This window comes from Moschus berezovskii, chromosome 12 (assembly GCF_049115385.1).
Source record: "Moschus berezovskii isolate FMDL1 chromosome 12, NW_MosBer_1.0, whole genome shotgun sequence".
NCBI lineage: Eukaryota > Metazoa > Chordata > Mammalia > Artiodactyla > Moschidae > Moschus > Moschus berezovskii.
Window position 1 is genome coordinate 16,563,161 of NC_142471.1, and position 21,705 is coordinate 16,584,865.

The window sequence follows — 21,705 nt, forward strand, 5'->3', positions numbered from 1 at the left end:
ACCTTTTCCCAAACAGTTCCTTTTGCCTAAAATGTTATCTTTCCAGAGAGATCAAGTCCCTGTGGTGACTGAGCTCACGGCTCAAGGGTCACCTTCTCAGGGAGGCCTTCCCTGTCACCCTGGCTATAGGAATTGTCCCTTCTCTGATTTTTTTCCTTGTTAATAGCTTCCTTTTGTGGAATTTTTCTTTTGACTTACTGATAGTATTCACTTTGTCTGTTTATTGTCTATCTTGTTCCCTGATGAACCCCTTGCACCTAGAATAATTGGTGCTCAAAAAACATTTGTTGAAAAAACAAATGGTATGTTATTAAGGCAGGACCAAAATGATAAACTATCAAAAAATCTATCAAGCAGCTTTTCAAGATTATTTGTTTAGTCACTAAGTCATGTCCAACTCTTTGTGACCTCAAGAACTACAGGACACCAGGCTTCTTTGTCTTCCACTATCTCCCAGAGTTTGCTCATATTTTTGGAAAAATTATACTTTATTTTAAACACACACATGGCAGAAATGCCAGACCAACATCTCTCATGTGCTGTGGAACACGTAATTAAAAGACAAGTAGGTTGTGAAGGATGAAAGTTCTGAGACTATCTACAGAGACAGCCCGCCTTCAGCAAAGTGACTTTCCCAATTTAAACTCTACTCAAGCATTAAAACTACATAAATGATTTAGAGTTTTATTTTTCTTAAGGATACTGTAAAAGCCAGTATATCATTTGGTATCTCTAAAATATTGACGAGATGTCTTATGACAGCATGTTTTAAGTATGCTTTGTTCCTACTACTTCCCAGGTGTGGGAAGCACTAATGGAATCCATAATGAGAGTTACAAAATAGAGGAAAAGGAATCAAGAGAAACTCCTAGATTTTAAGCTATTAGCCCAGCCATGTAATAGATTGCTTTATATTTACAATTATGTGAAACAGAGGAAAAATAGAATGAAAACTTTAAAAAAATTAAGTTATGGTAAAAAATATGCCCATATATGGGAATTTTTCTTTAAGATAGATGACAGAGAAAGTCATTTTATGTGCTCATTGTGGGAAATGAATTATCCTTCATATAATTAACAGTATTTTCTTGACAAGTAGGCACAACAACTTAAACAGGAATTTCTTCAAAGTATGTATCTTTTCTTTTAGAACATATTATTAACCAGGTTATTTTAAATCAACTCATCAAATGGTGATGAACAATAAAAAATTGAAAATTTCCTAAACAATATAAATAACACATTAGGACCTTTTCTTTTTCCTTCTTAATGACAAGTCACAATTCACTATATAAAAACTAAAAAAGAAAAGAATAACATGCTTTATAAACATCTTCAAAACCCTCCCCCACCCTGTCCAAATGTTCAGATTTATTACTAAGCAAGCCAGTATCTGTTAGAACGCGCCTGGAAAGAATTTTTCCTACAAGATTGAAAACTGCATTAGGGACCTTTGATACAGCACCCGGCCTTACAGAGCTCCATTCTATCTGGAATTTATTAAGGACAAAAGGCCCCCTCCCCCATACTCCAAGCTAACCTTTAGTCTTAACTGACTCATCCTCAGCCCCAGCTCAGAAGTCAGTACAGATTCACACATCTGTACTCCTTGCAGCCAGAAACACTTAGGAATTCAGAACTTTTCAGATTTTAAAATGGTATATACCAGTACTATAGACAGCCCCAGCAGCACGCTGGGACAGCACCCCATAAACAAAGGATTTTTACTTCTGGAGCAAAACATATGAATATTCATACTAAGGAGGATAAATAAAGACTATAAATAGCTTCACATAAGGTCAGTACAGGTTTGTTGCCAAATGAGTTCAGCTTAGGTCAGATTTTACCGCCAAAGAAGATAGGAAAAATTTTTCAGGTTTTTGTTTTGGATTATGAAATTATGGGGAAGGGATTGTGAACCTGTGGAATGATATTCCCTTGCTTTAAAATAACCATGCTCCGAGCCTGGGCCCCAGGGCTACTGCTATACATAAAAGACATTTATACCAAGCTTTAACAAAAACTTGAAAAAAAACTCCAGGTAACCTACCTCACTATATTTGATTTTTTTAAGGCAGTATGGTCTACTATTTTATGAAATCCTGAAATCAAGAAGTAATTTCCAAGGTTCTCTTAATCCATTCAATCTCTCCCTACAAAAGGAAAGTTCCAAATGCACAAAAAACTTGAACGAAGACAACATGGAAATTTGTGTACTAAAAGGAGCAAGCTCTAATGCTAAATTCAGGAAAATACCATTATAAATTAATTATTGGAGGAGTCAAAATTTCTGCTTCTGACACATTTGAAGGGCCTATGAACTATAAAGTTGATAGCATTTGTGATACAAAGATTAATAATCAAGAGGAAGAATATTATGAGACTAAAACAATTTAATTTCTAACTATAAAAGACTGAGAAAAAACATTTGATATTAATGCATATAAGTGCATATAAAAGATATGAAAACCACTTGAGGGGGAGTGTGTCATTAGCCCCTCAGAAGTTACAATGCATTGGACACATGATCATGCTCAGCTCAGTGAATCATAATTCAAATAACTCATCCCAAACACCAACAAAACACTTCGAGAGGTTATTTGCTTGTGGAGCAGTTGTGAGCAAATTGAACAATGTCCAAGCACACAAATAAAAATTACAGGTGGAAATAACTGCCATATGCTTTTGATATGACAGCACAGTATCACTTTAAAAGAGGGAGCTAGGTATTCAAAGCACTCTCATGAGAGACTCTTATTTCATTAACAATGAAAATCCAGGAGCATTAGGAATACTGAATGAAAATCAGAAATGAACATTCCCTTGACTATCCCTCAAGAAATGAGTACACATAGATAATTTAAGCTACATCAGAGGAGAAACAAGGGCAGCTCTCACACATAAGGCAAGGACATGGCATAAGAGAAAAAGAATGTTGTGACGTCTACCCTCAGAAGAAAAAAAAACTATAAATAAAAATTCACACAGAAAATTATTTTGGATTCTGAAGTGAAAAAGGCAACTGAACATTGATGAAAATCCCTTTACTGAAATATCCTAGAAAACAAGCAAACTCACAGCACTCATTACCTGCTAGGGTCTAAATAAGCATTTTTCTTCAATCTGACACCAAAAAAAAAAAAAAAATTACTGAAAAGACTCAAGGGACTAATTCCACAGTAATCACTGGCAATGAAACTATATGACATAATGACATGTATTTCTACCAGATGGAATGATGGAGTAAAATACAGACCAAGCATGTCTACCAAACACTAGGGATGTTTTCCTAAAAAGCAAATCTTACTTTGATCACTCATCTGCTTAAAGCCTTTTGTTAAATACCAGGACCGAAAAAAAAAAAAAAAAAAAAAGACGTATTTAGCTTAAACTCCTCGAGATGTTCCTTGTTTCTTTCTCCAGTCCCATGTCTTATCATAACACATCACTGTACTATTGTTTAGATCCCTAAGCACACCAGGCTACTTCAGGTCTTTCTCTTTCATCCCCCACTGTCTATCTGGAAGCTTCCTACCCTCTGGGGAACACTTGAAAAGTACATATCTTTTAAACATCAATTTGAGTGTGCCTTCCTCTTCCTATCCTTCCCTAATGTCATCCTCAAATGGATTCACAAGTCCCTCCTTTCTGCACCAGAGGAACCTAAACTCAGCTTTATTTGATACCCTTACACTTTGTGCCTGGATTCTGCTCCAGTCCAATACATAGCATCTCCACTATATAACACCTGCTGAATAACTAACTTAACTGAAAGGGCTTCAATCACCATCACATGCTTTAGTAAGCATATTTAATTTGAGAACCGAGACTTTCTTGGAACCATCTTTGGGTGCTCCTATGGATTGGAATTGCATTTCCCCACTCCTCTAATTCCCATGTTGAAGTCCTAATCCTTAAAGTGACTACATGTTGAGAATGGCAAGCCACTCCAGTACTCTTGCCTGGAAAATCCCATGGATGGAGGAGCCTGGTAGGCTGCAGTCCGTGGGGTCGCTATGGGTCGGACACGACTGAGCGACTTCACTTTCACTTTTCACTTTCACACACTGGAGAAGGAAATGGCAACCCACTCCAGTGTTCTTGCCTGGAGAATCCCAGGGATGGGGGAGCCTGGTGGGCTTCCGTCTATGGGGTCACACAGAGTCGGATACGACTGAAGTGACTTAGCAGTAGCAGCAGCAAGGTCATAAGGGTGGGTCCGAACCCAACAGGAGTGGTGGCCTTATAAGCAGGAGGAGAGAGGGCAAGACAGACCCTCATTTGCACACACCAAGGAAAGGCTATTGTGCACACAGAGAAGGCAGCCATCTACAAGCCAGGAAGAGCACTCACCATAACCCCATCATGCTGGCACCAGACCTCAGACTTCCACTCTCCATAACTGTGAGAGAATACACTTCTGTTGCTTAAGCCACTCAGTCTACAGCATTTTGTTATGACAGCCAGAGCTGGCTAATACAGGTGGTAAATAAATAAAATCATTACATGCCACTTTTACACTTACTCTCTGGTGTCTAGTCAAACTAAGCACCTCTGGCAATATAATATCGGCTGGGATAATACGTCCTCACTTGTCTCATTTCAAGAAACAGCCCCTCTTCAGCAAGTTTGAAATTCCACGATGATAACCACTTTGAATTGAAATGTTTCCATTTCAAAACCTCTTTGAAAATATAATCCTACTAGCTTTATTTTACTTTCATAATATCCCCAATAGCTCTGACAGGTATATGAACCTTATTTTATCAATAAAGAGTTTGATTGCTTTATCCAACACATGATACTAAGTTAGAAGCAGGACTACATTAGGGCCCATGTCCCCTATCTTGCAGTAAATCCTTCTCTTGTAACCAGCATAAAGAGAAACAGGAAATGGAATGTGAAAAACATACAAACACACACTCACACATACCCACACACACATCCTCTTCACACAAAATATAAAAATTATCAGAAAAATAATTTCCTAACATCACTTTCAATCCTTATATTCCTGAGCAAAATACAAAATACTCACTATGTGCTAACAAAGGAATAATACAATGATTCCATCACAGTTATCTGGCTGACTCCAATATTAAACATCCCATGAGAGACATTATACCCAAATGCCCTAAGCATGTAATCTGTTCTGAAAACACTCTGTACCAACATAATTTTTAAGACCATTTTGAGATATATTCCTATATAAAAAAAGATTCCACACTAAATTTTATATTAAAATAATTCTATAAATAACTAGGACAAATTTTAAATACTTGGGGACCTTACTGCAATGAAATTTGGCAAGTTTCATGTATTTCCCACCTGAAATGCTTTCATTTGACCACACCCACCAATGCTGCAGTGTAGGTCATCTGAAACACCCAGAGACCTTGAGAAAAATTTAGTTTAGAAGGAAATGGAATTACAACACACACACACACGAAGTGTGTTTGTTTAAAAACAAATCCTATTGTACCTTTTATCCAGAAACTATGGGAAGAAAAGGCCTATTAATTTAAAATAGACAAGCATCTGTTCTAACACTAAAAATTCTTGGTGAGTTCTATTCAGCAAATGGCAGAGATAGCTTCAATGAGAAATCTATTAAGTGTTAACTGTATACAAGGAATATGCTGAGTGCCTCCTGAGGTGAGTACCAGTAGGTTTAATGTGATCAAAGGAACATGATAACTTGGGGGGCGGTGGGGGGGGGGAGTAGAATTGTGTCAAGTGTCCTGATAGTATCCGGTGCTGTGTCCATCCACAAGAGCAACTGACTTCTAACTAGGGTGAATCAACAGATTTCAAGAAAAAAGATGAGATCCAGGTTGGACCTGTAAGGATGGGTAGGATTTCACCAAGTGGGCTGGCACAGAAATGTTTTCTCCACAGATAAAAGATAAGCATCAGAAGAAATGGGTTAATTCAAGAACCTAGAGGAACTTCAGTGGATGGAATCAGATGTGAATGAAGTCAGTGGTGAAGTGGGGGAAGAGCCCAGGATGTGGGTTCTGGTTAGATTGGGAAGAGCCTCAAGCTCTGTGTTCAGGAATTTGGATTTCACTGAGCAGGTTGGCGGGGGTAGGGAGGTGGTTGGAAGGTCCTAGGGCAGAGCCTGGGGCAGAGTGAGGATGAAGGCTTTTGGAAAGAGGGCCCTGGCAGCAGTTGGCAGAGTATGGAAGAGCTCAAAGTAACTGACTTAAATTGTGCTCTGAGCAGGATAAGCTAATAGGAGGAGAAATGGAACAAGGCTGGAAAAATTTCAAGGAAGAGAGAAAAAAAGAGCCCATGTTAAAGGATTCCACTTAAAAGCTCCATGATTTACAACTGACCCAGCCACTGCTCACTTTAATCTGGGCGGCACTGTCGGGCCTCATGATGTCTGTCTGGCTCCCTGTGACACTGTGCTGAGAGTCATGGTGGAGCCTGTCAGACACTTAAGGCCATATCTCATAAACATGAGCAAAGCTGACACCTTTCCTGGAGACCAGAACCATTCTGCCAGGCATTAAACAAATCATATGTGCTGAGCAGCTGCGACCTGCTCCCTTGGGAAATCAGAACAGCACCTTTGCAACATCATCAACCCCTGAGGAGACAATGCACAAGGAGTCGGGGCTGACTTCAAGTCAGTGTGCACAGCTTCACCATCTGTGGGATGTCGAACCACTGCCCCAGAATGTTGGCATGCTGGTCAGCGTGTCCTCAGAGTGGTCTGCTGAGTGTAGCTCTGTTAAGAACACCATATTCAAATGAACCTTTTCATAAATAATGAAGAGATTATGAAAAAATTTTAAACGCCTGACAATTCAAGGAGAGGTTGAAATCTTTATCTTCTCCACTATCACAGCCATGCTCTATGCGTCCACTGGCTGAGCGCACATTACACTGGGTTAAGGAAGCATTTAGAGAGCCACAATTATACATAATAGTGCTGATCATATATAACTGTCCTAATAACATCTGAAAATTTTGAGGATGGATCAAAAAAATATCGTCCACATTTTTCTTGAACAGCTATAAACTAGAATCCTATTTTAAGGATTTGTTTTTCTTTGTTACAGATATACAACTGTCTTTTCCACCAGCGGCACGCCCTATGGGAGCCAGTTTATAAACCACAGTGGATCAAAAGCAAATGTCAGACCTAGGGAATTACAACCCCCACCCATTTCAAAATGTATGAAAAAGTTAGGAGAACATTTCAGGATATACACAGGCAAGAAAATCAAAATGAATCTACAGGTTTACAATAATCACCTATTACTATTTCAAAGATTCTTCAATTTATATGGAAAAGAAAATTGATTTTGTAAATTACAATGGACAAATTTGGCACAGGGCTGTACTACTGCAGAGTCAATTGCAAACCTGAGATTTGTCAGCCATAAGCTGATCAATAATTAAAATGGAGTTCACCTCCATGCTGCAATTTTAAAGTATAACTACAGGTTTCCCTCAGTTGGCTTAATATACGTGTTAAAGCTAAACATCTATGCCGTAATAATATTCATTAGTAATTGTACCCTGTTGATTAACAAGCATTCTGGAAAATTTAAAGGCGAAAAAAACCCACCCACATAATTAGGACATGTGTTTACTTAATAATCCTGAATATCACTATGAAAAACACACCACTTCAGTGAAACCTAAATGACTATATTTAAATGTGGAAATATTTTAGCAATGTATCCGAGTTGTGATGCTTTCCCCCAACACAGAACACACCCATTAATAGCCCAGGAAAACAAAAGCATTCTGATTCTAGCAGCTTCGTAAAATCCCACCTCTTAAAAATCCAGCCTAGAGATCACTCTCCCTGGAGCCAGAGAACAATACAAAAGAACATGTTGCTTATTCATTTCTTACCTTTTTCCCTTTCCTCTTCCTGTGAGCAGGCTTTGCATTTTTCTCCTTTGGTTCTTCACTCATCTTTCCTTTAAATCAGGTGAGTTTATAAAAGACAGCAGATCACCACCGGTATTCCCACATCCAAAGCCACGACAAAGAGTCACAGCATTGAGCCCCAAGTCCATTTACGGGTGCTCCCCAGGCCAGCAGCCGCCGCTGAAACCCAGCCCCTGCTGCTGTCAGAGCCACGGGCTGCAGTCGCCCTGTTCAGCTTGCCTCAGAAAGAAAACTGGGGGTTTTCTACATCAAACAGTCAATTCTTCCTCTACCGAAAATCAGTATCTCAGCCTTTCATTTTTAACTAATCATTACCCTGAGATAAAATCTTGACAACACTCTGTTGCTTATTCCTCCACGGTAATTCCAGCCTGTAAATGTTGAGAGAAACACACACACACACACACCCTCACAGAAATAAGCTACAGACTGCTGACAAGTCTCCGAAGCCTTCCCAGAGGCTGATTTGCTGCTCCTCGCAGGCTGGGAAACCGAATGTAAATTGCTCTGGTGCTGCTGGGCCTCCCAGGCGAACACATGTGTTGAATGCATCGGTAGAGCAGAGGAGGAGGCGGTCCCGGGAGTGATAAAAGATCGGGTTACTGGTTCTTAAGAAACAGTCAATGATTCAAACAATAAAAGATTCCTACTACTACTAGAAAAACCACACGTTACACTTTCTCCATGATTACCTTTTTTTAATGGGATAAGCCAAAAGATGGGCAAATAGCCAACCTTCAAGTAAAGATTACTAAGGAAAGGCTAATTACAGGAAGCCCTATCCCCAATTTGCAACCGTTCCTATTTAATTATTGCTGTCCCTCCATGAATATACCAACCACCCAACTAGAAGTCCTTCAGAATAGTCAGGAACTGCTAATAGCAAGGCTGCTGTCTATGTGGCAGACACATTCTGTGCTTCTTGACCATGGTTACACATTACACATGCCCCACTGAAGGCCATCCTGAGCCCAAGGCGTCGGGATGTTTCCTGAGTATCTGTGGGCTTCACATCTAGGTGGAAACTCCCTCATCAGGCCTTCCATCCATTTAAATATAGCTGAATTCCTATCAGAAATTGTCACTTAAGTGTCTCTTGGAGAGTGCCAGATTCACATACTAACTCAGGAAGGAAGGAGCTTCTCTGAGCTACTGTGGGCAACCACCAAGATTGTGATGGACCTTGTTGTTGGGCAGGTAACAGACACAGGTACAGGGTAGGAAGGCAGGAACAAGTACACAGGGGAGAAGACAATGGAGAGCAAGGCCAGACCCATCCTTAGGGGCTCAGAAGCTCGGAATAAATCACATTATTTCCTCACTCAAACATTTTTATTCAGGAGAAACTGGATTGAAATTAATATAAAGCACAGCCTTACAGGGAAAAACATGTCACAAGGGCCAATTTTCAGGGGTGCGTGTGGAAAGATTTAGCACTGCTTTGAGGAAATGATGCTAAAATATTGAACAAAAGAATAGATATTTATGCTAAAATATTCCCCATTTTTTACCTGTCTTGTAAAAGAGGTTGTGTCTATATGCAGTCAACATTTCTTTTCCTACATGTCGAACCACCAGTCCCCTGGAAAGAGCTGAGAATGAGGGATTCTTGAGATGGCAGCCCCATGGCAGCAGGCTGGGAAACAGGGGTGTGACTGACCCTGCAAAGAGCGACATGGATTTTACCAGTAGTGGGTTAGTTGCTCAAGCAGCTTCTCCAATGTGACGTTCCACATTATTTAATTACAGTAATGCACATCTCAGTAAGTCTGGTGTGGCCAGAAATCCGAATGGCCTCAGGCATCTAACCCGTTCCTGCTCTGACTTGGAACTGCTACCTACCCACATTTCCCACTTTCTGCTGCTGTTTCTCAATATTCCTCTTGTCATGCAATGAAAAGTAGAAAATCATGATGCGGCAGAATAAACCTTTCAACTTCTTCTATGATTCAACTCTTCCTCATGTTCAAAAACAAGGAAAATAGGGGAACTGGCTGTACATATACCACCTCAATCTTTCATTTACTTCAGTCGGATAAGCTCGGGCTTATTAGTTGTGGCCCTGTACAGGGAAGAAGGTGAAGTAGGTGCTTTAGATGGGCTTCCCTGGTGACTCAGCAGTAAAGAATTTGCCTGCCAATGCAGGAGACATGGGTTGGATCCCTCAGTCAGGAGGATACCCTGAATGGTGACCCACTCTAGTATTCTTGCCTGGGAAAATCCTACAGAGGATCCTGGTAGGCTATGGTCCAAGGGGTCGCAAAGAGTCAGACACAACTGAGAAAATAATCAACAACAGGTGCGTTAGACAAATTCCGATTCCAGTCAAGGATGAGCAGGACAACCAACCGGACTGTCAACATCTCTGCATTCTTCGTTAGTCAAGCAACAAAGATAGTATATCTGCTTACAGTAGATTTCTGACATTTTGATTCTAAGTGTCTGAACACTTACTGAATTGAACCATCTCTCTAGAGAAGTCTTTATCAACAACTATTTGAATATTCACAGAGTATGAGACTCTCTAAAAAGAAAGACAAAGGTGTATAGAAATTGAGACTAAATTTAATCCATTCATGTAAAAATTTACAAACTAATTAGGATTATAAAATACACAAAATACAACTAACATGAAATTTTTGACCAAGTAAATAACAAGACTGTGTTTTGGGACAAAGTCATTATAATAACTTTTAAACTATGAAAGTATGTTTAAATAATGGCAAATTTAGGAAATTAATGAAACAAACTGAAATTGACAGAAAAGAGTAAGGTTATAGTTTAGAAGATAACTGGCCGGCCCATTTCTTTGATAAAGCAAGATCTTGACTATATTCATTTATATATATATTATGCTCGTATTACAAGCTAAAGTGCTCTCTGCTGGTTAGATAGGAAAAAAACAAGACTTTTTGAGATGGGATCATATAGCACGATTCTACAAAAGATCATTTGAGGAAGCACTTATCCTTGCTGATGATGAACTAATAAATCTGACTGAACAATACTTCAAGACATTTTATTGTATAATCTGGTCTGAAAGAGAGTCCAGTTTCAAAAAATAATCATAAAATGTATCAAACTGTATGCTAAAGTAACAAAATATATTAGGTTAATATATATAATTAATAATAAAAGTATGTGATGTAGAACGTGTTTTACATTCATTTTCTATAACTTAAGTTCCAGACTTCTTGGAGGGAACAAATAATTACATCTCTAAAAGTGTAAGGCAAAATGATCTCTTGTTAGAATTAAGGCCTTAAAATATCACTAAATCAACAGTAATTTAATTTATAACAATATGAGATTTTTTTGTAAAATCAAACTTTGTTCAAAGGTTGAAAAATTAAAACAACTTAAACTCAATAAATAGAAAAATTGTTTCTTATTATTGTTTAATGGTGTTTCATACACTTACACTCTAGAAATATGTACTCACAGAAATACTGATTGTTTTTAATATGCCCAAAATGTACAACTGCATTTTAATTAAAGTTGCTCTAAGTTAAAAAGTAATTTGGTTGATCTAAAAACAGTCTAGCAGTGATTACTTGTTACAAAAATGCTAAATGTTAATGACTTTCCAACGGTAATCTCTTTTTCATACAAATTATAAAATCCCCCAGCCCTTGAGGGACTTCAATTTAGCCTAAGAAAAAACTTAAATACACTGAAATCATCAACTTGGACACAAAAGCCTTCTGTCAGATCACCAAGGAGGAAAAGATAACTGGATTATAATGTTCCCAAACATGACTCCATAGAACTGCCTGCCTAGTTAGAGTTTACTCCAGATAGAAACGATCATAAACCAGTTGATACAGATCTACTGAGACGTTCTATTTTTAAATTAAATAACTCGCATAAGAGGACAACAACTAGGGCCAAGTGAAGTCTCGTAGAGCAGGTCTATTTTTAAAATGAAAGTGGCTTACCATAGGAGAAATGAGAGGGATGGGATTATTAGGAAGCAAAATTATTTGTGATACATTCTGCATAAAATTCACTTGAAAACACTGAATATAATTTCTTGGCTAAAATTGAAGTAGATCAAATTAAAAGTTAAAACAAAAACACTTTTTATCTAAATTCAGCAGAAATACCTATATGAATAGACTAGTTTTATTTTTAAGGTTGGACGTCATGTACTTACTATAAGTTACACTGCTAGTTGGCAAGCTAAGTAGTTGCTAAATCTTACTAATAGCATTCTCTTAATACCATTCATTAGTCCTCAATATTTAAAATACTTGTAATGATAAAGACAAAACTACAAGCAAATAAGCTCTTTTCTGGAAACGGAATCTTTAGAGCTGAGTGAAACGTTGAATGTCTTTCTCTCCTCACCTACCTGTGGCCCCAGCAGATCTTCTCTAGGGTCACAGAGCCAGCTAACAGCAGAACTGGGACCAGAGGCAGTTCTTTTGAAGGACTTTCTTTTCACTATACAAGTATTTCTCAGAGAGGGTAAAATGAACCCACAGTGAGGTTGGAGATAATATTCAGCAGTAAGCAAACTTCTCCTCAATAGTTACACATATACTTTAAACTAAAAAAAAATAATAACTAGGGTTCATTGGGTATATCTCATAGAATACTCGCTGTAGGGTTCTGGTACTTACTTCATCCTATTTTGTGTGAATGCTGGGCCATCCCTAGTTATGACTTATATGAAAAAGCGTCCCTTGTAGCTCACTTGGTAAAGAATCTGCCTGCAATGCATAAGACCCGGGTTCGATTCCTGGATCGGGAAGATCCCCTGCAGGAGGGCACGGCAACCCACTTCAGTATTCTTGCCTGGAGAATCCCATGGACAGAGGAGCCTGGCAGGCTACAGTCCATGGGTTCCAAGAGTCAGATACGACTTAGTGACTAAAACACCACCACAATATAATTGTATGTATCAAAGCCACATGCTTTATACAATTATCTTGATAACACTAATGTGAGTGAAAACATCTGAAGAAACACCCTCTAGATATTCAAGCTTCCAATCTTCTAAATCTTCATACTGAACAATGACACAGTGACATCTGCATATCTTCTTAGAGCAACTTCAAATTCAGCATACGTGGGCATGAGAGGCGGGAGAATGAGACCATGTATTGAATCTCAGTTTTCAGCCCATTTTCAAATACCCATTTCAAGTATGGTGATTTCTGCCATAGTCGGTGGCCATCTGTACTACTCATTAATACATTGCTAAAACAATTTTTTTAACCTAGCTTTGCTCTAAGCACCATTATCTGTGAAATGACAGTTTTGATATGGTAGTTCCACTTTTGACAACACATCGGAATGCTTCAGGCTGATCCGGGACAGGATTTTCCTGTTTTGTTCTGGGTGTTCTTTCTCTCCCCATTATTCAGCCATGTGCCCATTAGATATATAATGATATAATCAAAGTGGATTAGTAAAACAGGGAGAGACAGAATGTTCAAAGAGTTATAGCCTGTAAATGGGTGGTTTGCTTTCTGTTTGTTTTCTTTCCTGAACCCTTGCATTTTCATCAGCATGATTTTCTGAGCAGGGTAATTTTCTTTCACTAGGGTAACAATCTCTTTTGAGGCCCGGTGATATTCAGATGCCAGATATACATTCTTTTGTGAAGTGATGGACTGATGAGTCATTTCTTTGATCTTCCCTAAATCCGAGTGTTTTATTTAATAACAATAGAGATGGTAAATGATTTTAAAAGAACCATGGTGACAGATTCTAAAGATTCCCTTGCTTTGTAAAAGATAGTCTCCAGCAGTGTTAATATTAAATTGATTGAGTAGTATGGAGCTTATGTTTGGGTCCACACCCAAATGCATAGACTTAGTGGTGGGCTTTCTTTTCTTATTGTAAAAAAGTCATGCAGATGAGACCTAGACACAACTCTTGTCAGTATCTCTTTTCATCAAATGTTCACCCAAAATAGCAGCTTCTCACTCTCCGCATCCCAATCAACTTAGTAATAATGAGACCCTTATTCTTTTACCTATAAAATAAAAGGAATTAGGAAAAAATCAATTTTAAAAAACCTTATCTTAAGCCATATCTCACAGTACCTTAAAATTTTATACTAAGGTTAATGTTACCTTGACTTAAACCATCATGATTTAGAGATGAGTATCTCTGCATACCTCCTACCTGTTATTTTGTTCTGCTGGCACAACTGCCTGAAATCATTTGTTCAGGAACAGAGAAGGAATGGGCTTGAGATATTTCTCTGGAAGCAAAAATTACAAAATAAAGGAGAAACTACAATGAAAGAGGAACTGGTTATGGAGGTGGAGGATTTGTGGAATGAAGGTCATGACAGCTGGTCGAAGGGCCTCCTGCCTCCCTGGATCCACACACCTATGAAACCAGGATGTTGCCTCATTTAGTCCTCTGGTCAAAGATGATGATGGACTAAAGCCAGACCTAAGCTCTAAGCAATGGTGTTTTCATCAGGTCATGATTAAGCCTCAGATTAGTTGGAAGTAAGAATTATAAACTTAAGCTAATATCCTTAATTTTAAAATAAGTTTATATAAATTGTCCTACGGTACTCTGGATCCATCATAGTCCTTGACCTGTATTCCCCCAACCAAATAAATGGGAACATAAATTCCCCTTGAAGTGAGGGACTCCAGGGAAACATCCATCCTTTTACAATCACCCTTGGATCACTTTTAATATTGGTGCTTTTGACACAAAAATATGCCTCTAGTTTAAAATGGTTTATATATTTAAGACATGGTAAGATTATTATTCTGAAAATCACATCAGTGGCACAGATATGTATATACACATCCAGACACAATGGAAAACCACTAAGCCATGAAAAAGAATGATAAAATACCATTTACAACAATATGGATGCAACTAGAGATCATCTACTAAGTAAAGTAAGTCAGAAAGAGAATGACAAAAACTATATGATATCACTTATTTGCAAAATCTAAAATATGACACAAATGAAGCCATCTATGAAACAGAAACAGAATCACAGACTGGTGATAGGGAACAGACTGGTGGCTGCCAAGGGTAATGGGTTGGGGGAGGGATGGAGTGGGAGCTTGGGGTTAGCAGATGAAGGCTTTTATACATAGAATGGATGAACAACAAAGTCTTACTGTATAGCAAAGACAAGTGTATTCAATATCCTATGATAAATCATAATAGAAAAGGATTTTTTAAATGTATATATATTATATATATATGTTTGTGTGTAAATGAATCACTTTGCTGTAGAGCAGAAATTAATAGAACATTGTAAATCAACTACACTTCAATCAAAAAAATTTAAAGGAAAGAAAATCATGACGATAAGTAAAATGATACTTCTCGAGAGTTTATTGTTTATTACTAAACATTCCTCAACAATGTATAAAGATGTGTGTTTACTTACACCTTCACCAACATAGGTTAGCATCTACCTTTTGTAATATTTATCAAATTGACAAGAGAAAAATACCATGCTAGATTTTAAATCGCATTTCTTTAACAAAAAATTTGAATAACTTCATGTTTACTAACTGCTTTTCTTTCTTATTTGCATAATTTATTTTTGTGTCTGTACTCAAGTTTATCCGAGCTACCCCACGCCTGAGGCCAGGGCCGGCGGCCGAGAGGAGCTACCCTACGTCCAACAGGCGGTGGCTGCGCGGGCGCAGGAGGGCCGAGAGGAGCTACTCCGCGTTCAAGGTCAGGAGGGGCGGCCTTGAGGAGATACCCCTCACCCAAGGTAAGGTACAGCGGCTGCACTTTGCTGGAGCGGCTGTGAAGAGATTTTCCACGACCAAGGTAAGAGAAACCCAAATAAGACGGTAGGTATTGCTAGGGGGCACCAGAGGGCAGACACACTGAAATCATAATCACAGGAAACTAGCCGATCTGATCACATGGACCACAGCCGAATGTGGTCCACTGGAGAAGGGAATGGCAAACCACTTCAGTATACTTGCCTTGAGAACCCCATGAACAGTAACAAAGGGCAAAATGATAGGATACTGAATGAGGAATTCCCCAGGTCGGTAGGTGCCCAGTATGCTACTGGAGCTCAGTGGAGAAATAACTCTAGAAGGAATAAAGGGATGGAGCAAAAGCAAAACCAATACCCAGTTGTGGATGTGACCAGTGATAGAAGCAAGGTCCGGTGCTGTAAAGAGCAATATTGCATAGGAACCTGGAATGTTAGGTCCATGAATCAAGGCAAATTGGAAGTGGTCAAACAGGAGATGGCAAGAGTGAACGTCGACATTCTAGGAATCAGTGAATTAAAATGGACTGGAATGGGTGAATTTAACTCAGATGACCATTATATCTACTACTGTGGGCAGGAATCCCTTAGAAGAAATGGAGTAGCCATCATGGTCAACAAAAGAGTCCGAAATGCAGTACTTGGATGCAGTCTTAAAAATGACAGGATGATTTCTGTTCGTTTCCAAGGCAAACCATTCAATATTACAGTAATCCAGGCCTATGCCCCAACCAGTAACGCTGAAGAAGCCGAAGTTAATCGGTTCTATGAAGACCTACAAGACCTTTTAGAACTAACACCCCACAAAGATGTCCTTTTCATTATAGGGGACTGGAATGCAAAAGTAGGAAGTCAAGAAACACCTGGAGTAACAGGCAAATTTGGCGTTGGAGCACGGAATGAAGCAGGGCAAAGGCTAATAGAGTTTTGTCAAGAGAATGCACTGGTCATAGCAAACACCCTCTTCCAACAACACAAGAGAAGACTCTACACATGGACATCACCAGATGGTCAACACCGAAATCAGATTGATTATATTCTTTGCAGCCAAAGATGGAGAAGCTGTATACAGTTAGCAAAAACAAGACCAGGAGCTGACTGTGGCTCAGATCATGAACTCCTTATTGCGAAGTTCAGACTTAAATTGAAGAAAGTAGGGAAAACCACTAGACCATTCAGATATGACCTCAATCAAATCCCTTATGATTATACAGTGGAAGTGAGAAATAGATTTAAGGGACTAGATCTGATTGATAGAGTGCCTGAGGAACTCTGGACGGAGGTTTGTGACATTGTACAGGAGACAGGGACCAAGACCATCCCCATGGAAAAGAAATGCAAAAGAGCGAAATGGCTGTCTGAGGAGGCCTTACAAATAGCTGTGAAAAGAAGAGAGGCGAAAAGCAAAGGAGAAAAGGAAAGATATAAGCATCTGAATGCAGAGTTCCAAAGAATAGCAAGGAGAGATAAGAAAGCCTTCCTCAGTGATCAATGCAAAGAAATAGAGGAAAACAACAGAATAGGAAAAACAAGAGACCTCTTCAAGAAAATTAGAGATTCCAAGGGAACATTTCATGCAAAGATGGGCTCGATAAAGGACAGAAATGGTATGGACCTAACAGAAGCAGAAGATATTAACAAGAGGTGGCAGGAATACACAGAAGAACTGTACAAAAAAGATCTTCACGACCAAGATAGTCACGATAATGTGATCACTGACCTAGAGCCAGACATCTTGGAATGTGAAGTCAAGTGGGCCTTAGAAAGCATCACTACTAACAAAGCTAGTGGAGGTGATGGAATTCCAGTTGAGCTATTTCAAGTCTTGAAAGATGATGCTGTGAAAGTGCTGCACTCAATATGCCAGCAGATTTGGAAAACTCAGCAGTGGCCACAGGACTGGAAAAGGTCAGTCTTCATTCCAATCCCAAAGAAAGGCAATGCCAAAGAATGCTCAAACTACCGCACAATTGCACTCATCTCACACGCTAGTAAAGTCATGCTCAAAATTCTCCAAGCCAGGCTTCAGCAGTATGTAAACCGTGAACTCCCAGATGTTCAAGCAGGTTTTAGAAAAGGCAGAGGCACCAGAGATCAAATTGCCAACATCCGCTGGATCATGGAGAAAGCAAGAGAGTTTCAGAAAAACATCTATTTCTGCCTCATTGACTATGCCAAAGCCTTTGACTGTGTGGATCACAATAAACTGTGGAACATTCTGAAAGAGATGGGAATCCCAGACCACCTGATCTGCCTCTTGAGAAACCTGTATGCAGGTCAGGAAGCTACTGTTAGAACTGGACATGGAACAACAGACTGGTTCCAAATAGGAAAAGGTGTACGTCAAGGTTGTATATTGTCACCTTGCTTATTTAACTTATATGCAGAGTACATCATGAGGAACGCTGGGCTGGAAGAAGCACAAGCTGGAATCAAGATTGCTGGGAGAAATATCAATCACCTCAGATATGCAGATGACACTACCCTTATGGCAGAAAGTGAAGAGGAACTCAAAAGCCTCTTGATGAAAGTGAAAGAGGAGAGTGAAAAGGTTGGCTTGAAGCTCAACATTCAGAAAACAAAGATCATGGCATCTGGTCCCATCACTTCATGGGAAATAGATGGAAAAACAGTGGAAACAGTGTCAGACTTTGTTTTTTTGGGCTCCAAAATCACTGCAGATGCTGATTGCAGCCATGAAATTAAAAGACGCTTGCTCCTTGGAAGGAAAGTTATGACCAACCTTGATAGTATATTAAAAAGCAGAGACATTACTTTGCCAACCAAGGTCCGTCTAGTCAAGGCAATGGTTTTTCCCGTGGTCATGTATGGATGTGAGAGTTGGACTGTGAAGAAAGGTGATCGCCGAAGAATCGGTGCTTTTGAACTGTGGTGTTGGAGAAGACTCTTGAGAGTCCCTTATACTGCAAGGAGATCCAACCAGTCCATTCTAAAGGAGATCAATCCTGGATGTTCATTGGAGGGACTGATGCTAAAGCTGAAACTGCAATACTTTGGCCACCTCATGCGACGAGTTGACTCACTGGAAAAGACTCTGATGCTGGGAAAGGTTGGGGGCGGGAGGAGAAGGGGACGACAGAGAATAAGATGGCTGGATGGCATCACCGACTCTGTGGACATGAGTTTGAGTGTACTCCGAGAGTTGGTGATGGACAGGGAGGCCTGGCGTGCTGTGATTCATGGGGTCGCGGAGAGTCGGACACGACTGAGCGACTGAACTGAACTGAACTCAAGTCTATCCAGTTAACCAATGAAGACAAATTTATTTCTATGCCTAAGAACTGGAGTACTGGAAAACACGTAGCCTCTACATCAAAATGAAAAATAAGTAAGTGATAAAAAAATCTCAGATGATATTTAAATTAGTTTCTGAAAAGTCCTGTTCAGATGACAACCAGTATACACAACCCACTCTTTGGCATATCAACTACACTTAACTCAAACTTAGCATTGCAATAATAAACATGTCTACACTCTACTCTTTCCTCTATAAAAGTTTTTAAAAAGTTTCCACATAAATTAAGATCAGCTTGACATAATTAATCTTTATAGAATGATTCTGCATGAGAATTTATTTATCCTCTAGGATGATTCACTACAACATTCTACAAGTTATAAAGAAAGCACCCCTAAACAATTAACCTCAGTAAATATATTACTCAACCTTTGTTCTTTAAAAAAAAAAAAAGTCCACAAAAGCAAACTCAACTTTTATACTGAATTTGATTTGTAAAACAAAGAGATGCTCATCAAGACCTGCTAATGTTCCCAAGTAGATGGAAAGAACACCTCCACAGGGAGTCTGGCCTATATTATTTGACCAGGCCCTTTTTAGGTTTGAAGGACAAAGAAAATTCCATAAAAAATTGAATCCAAGCTTATCTTCTCTACCTATGTGGGAAAAAACAGAAGATTCAAAAGGGTGACATTTTTGTCCATGCAAATCTTTATCACCTTTGAAAACATGATGCCCAATATTACAGTCCAAGTCTTTGAAATTTAATCGATTACACTGTCTGTAAGATCCTGGCACAATACTTGAATCACGTTGTATGTATATCTTAAAGTGGCCAGCACAGGCCTCATACAGAACAGGTATTTCATAAACACCACCTGGATTAATAAATGACAGAGCTATGGAGCCCTGCGGTGCACCAGGCATTGTCCCACACTCAACGTGCCATGCCGTCTGCACTCTGCAGTCCTGCCTTTACATTTCGGTATGGTGTGGCAGAGGGCATTGATACATAAATCTCAGTAGGCCGCTTCCCACACAGCATCAAAATAGAAAGATAGCAGTTTTCAATTTCCCAAACCATCCTTTTCCTTAACCTTGGCCCACCTCACCCCAAGTATGACCCCTCACCACCCATCCTTCACTCAAAGCTCAGAGATGGTGAAAGGAAGAATGGGAACCAGGGCTAAGGGGACATACCCTAGGCCAACTATTTGGCAATATTTTTAAGCTAAATATTAAATGGCTTATTGTTAACACTCTATCAAAACAGCTATCTCAAAACAATGTTATCAAAATGTCCTTAGCATTGTGATTAAGAGTAAAAGCATGAATATCTACAAAAGATACATAGCAAAGTCACACAGTTCTTTTAATCTATATATTTCTTGAGGTATTTTTACTGAAGTTCTGTTTGCTGAATTTTTCTTCCTTCACCTCTTTTTGTCTGACCCTCAGTGATGCTGTAATAGAGTCAGACTACACGCTCGTAGTTCAGCTGAAGATACCCGCTAAGCCTGTAATACGTGCCCGGCTGAGCTAAGGGCTGAAGGGCTAAAGATCGATCGCCAAGGCCCAATCTGGCTGGTAACTGTACAGCTGCAGCTCGCTGCGTGGCCCTGGGCAGGCTTCACTGTTTCTTGTCTTGGTTCCTGATTCCTAAAATGAGGAAGTGGATGTACTACAAGATCTCAAAATTCTCTAATTCTGTGACAGTCTCTATTACAGCAGCTAGCATTACCCAGATAAATACAGAAATTAGTACCTTCAAGTGAAGTGCTGCCATAACAAAAATCTAAAATTGGTCTCACAGTCAGGCAGCAGGCAGCAAGGAAAGCGATGCTGGAGGCTGGAAACCTGGCGTTCCTCAGTGTACATGGTGGTAGAACACTTGGTAAATCCCGCCTGTGGTGACTTAAAAGGCAGATGGCGAACTTGCCGTGCCTGTATGCTTTGCACATGTTGGTTGTTACTGGCAGCATCTAGTGAGGCTTTGTAAGAAAGAGAAGAGCCTAGGTAAAAAAATTATGAGAAAAAAAAAAGGGACAAAGAAAATCCAGAAACTGGGGACTTGCAAAGACGGAAAATACAAGGACCCTAAACAGTATATGAGAAGTAAGAACAAGGCCCATTGAGATTCAGCCTTGGGGCAAAAAATAAGATTAAGAATGTGGTTCAGGGGACTTCCCTGGTGGTCCAGTGGTTAAAAGTTTACCTTCTCATCAAGGGGCCATGATTCCATGTGCCTTGTGGCAGAAAAACCAAAACACAGAACAGAAGCAACATTTTACCAAATTCAATAAAGACTTTAAAAATGATCCACATCAAAAAAATCTTTGGGAGGAAAAAAAGAATGTGGCTCTCTCCTGATGATTACAGGCGGCCTCTTAACAGCACTTTCAAATGAGAGACAGAACCAAAGAATCAAGGAAGCAAAGAAAAGTATATCTGACAGTTATACTTTGACAGATCTTTGTTTTGCTGAGGTTACTGACACATGAAAGTAACTATAAATCATGATCCTTCCAAGGTTTTGAAAAAGTATATGCTATATATATATATATATACACACATATATATGTGTGAATGTATGTGTGTGTATAACTGAATCACTTTGCTGTAAATCTCAAAATGACACATTGTAAATCTACTATGTGCTAAGTTGCTTCAGTTATGTCCAATTCTGTGTGGCCCCATGGACTGTAGCCTGCAAGGCTTGTCTGTCCAAGGGATTCTCCAGGCAAGAATACTGGAGTGAATTGCCATGCCCTCCTCCAAGAGATCTTCCCAACCCAGGGAT

The 21,705-nt window shown here is 39.3% G+C and overlaps 1 protein-coding gene across 4 annotated transcripts in view; it reads right to left on the minus strand.

Annotated features, from left to right (window-relative positions):
- ANK3 (ankyrin 3) overlaps positions 1–21,705 on the minus strand; it is a 765,692-nt gene that overhangs the window by 585,892 nt on the left and 158,095 nt on the right. Inside the window, exon 1 of one of the 4 annotated variants that reach the window (XM_088841901.1) lies at positions 7,876–9,780. The exons of the other annotated variants lie outside the window; for them this stretch is intronic. Within the exon in view, the coding sequence (XP_088698027.1) occupies positions 7,876–7,938 (63 nt within the window). The 5' untranslated portion in view covers positions 7,939–9,780. Of the gene's footprint in view, positions 1–7,875; positions 9,781–21,705 lie in introns of those variants that run through there. 4 annotated transcript variants of the gene reach the window in all.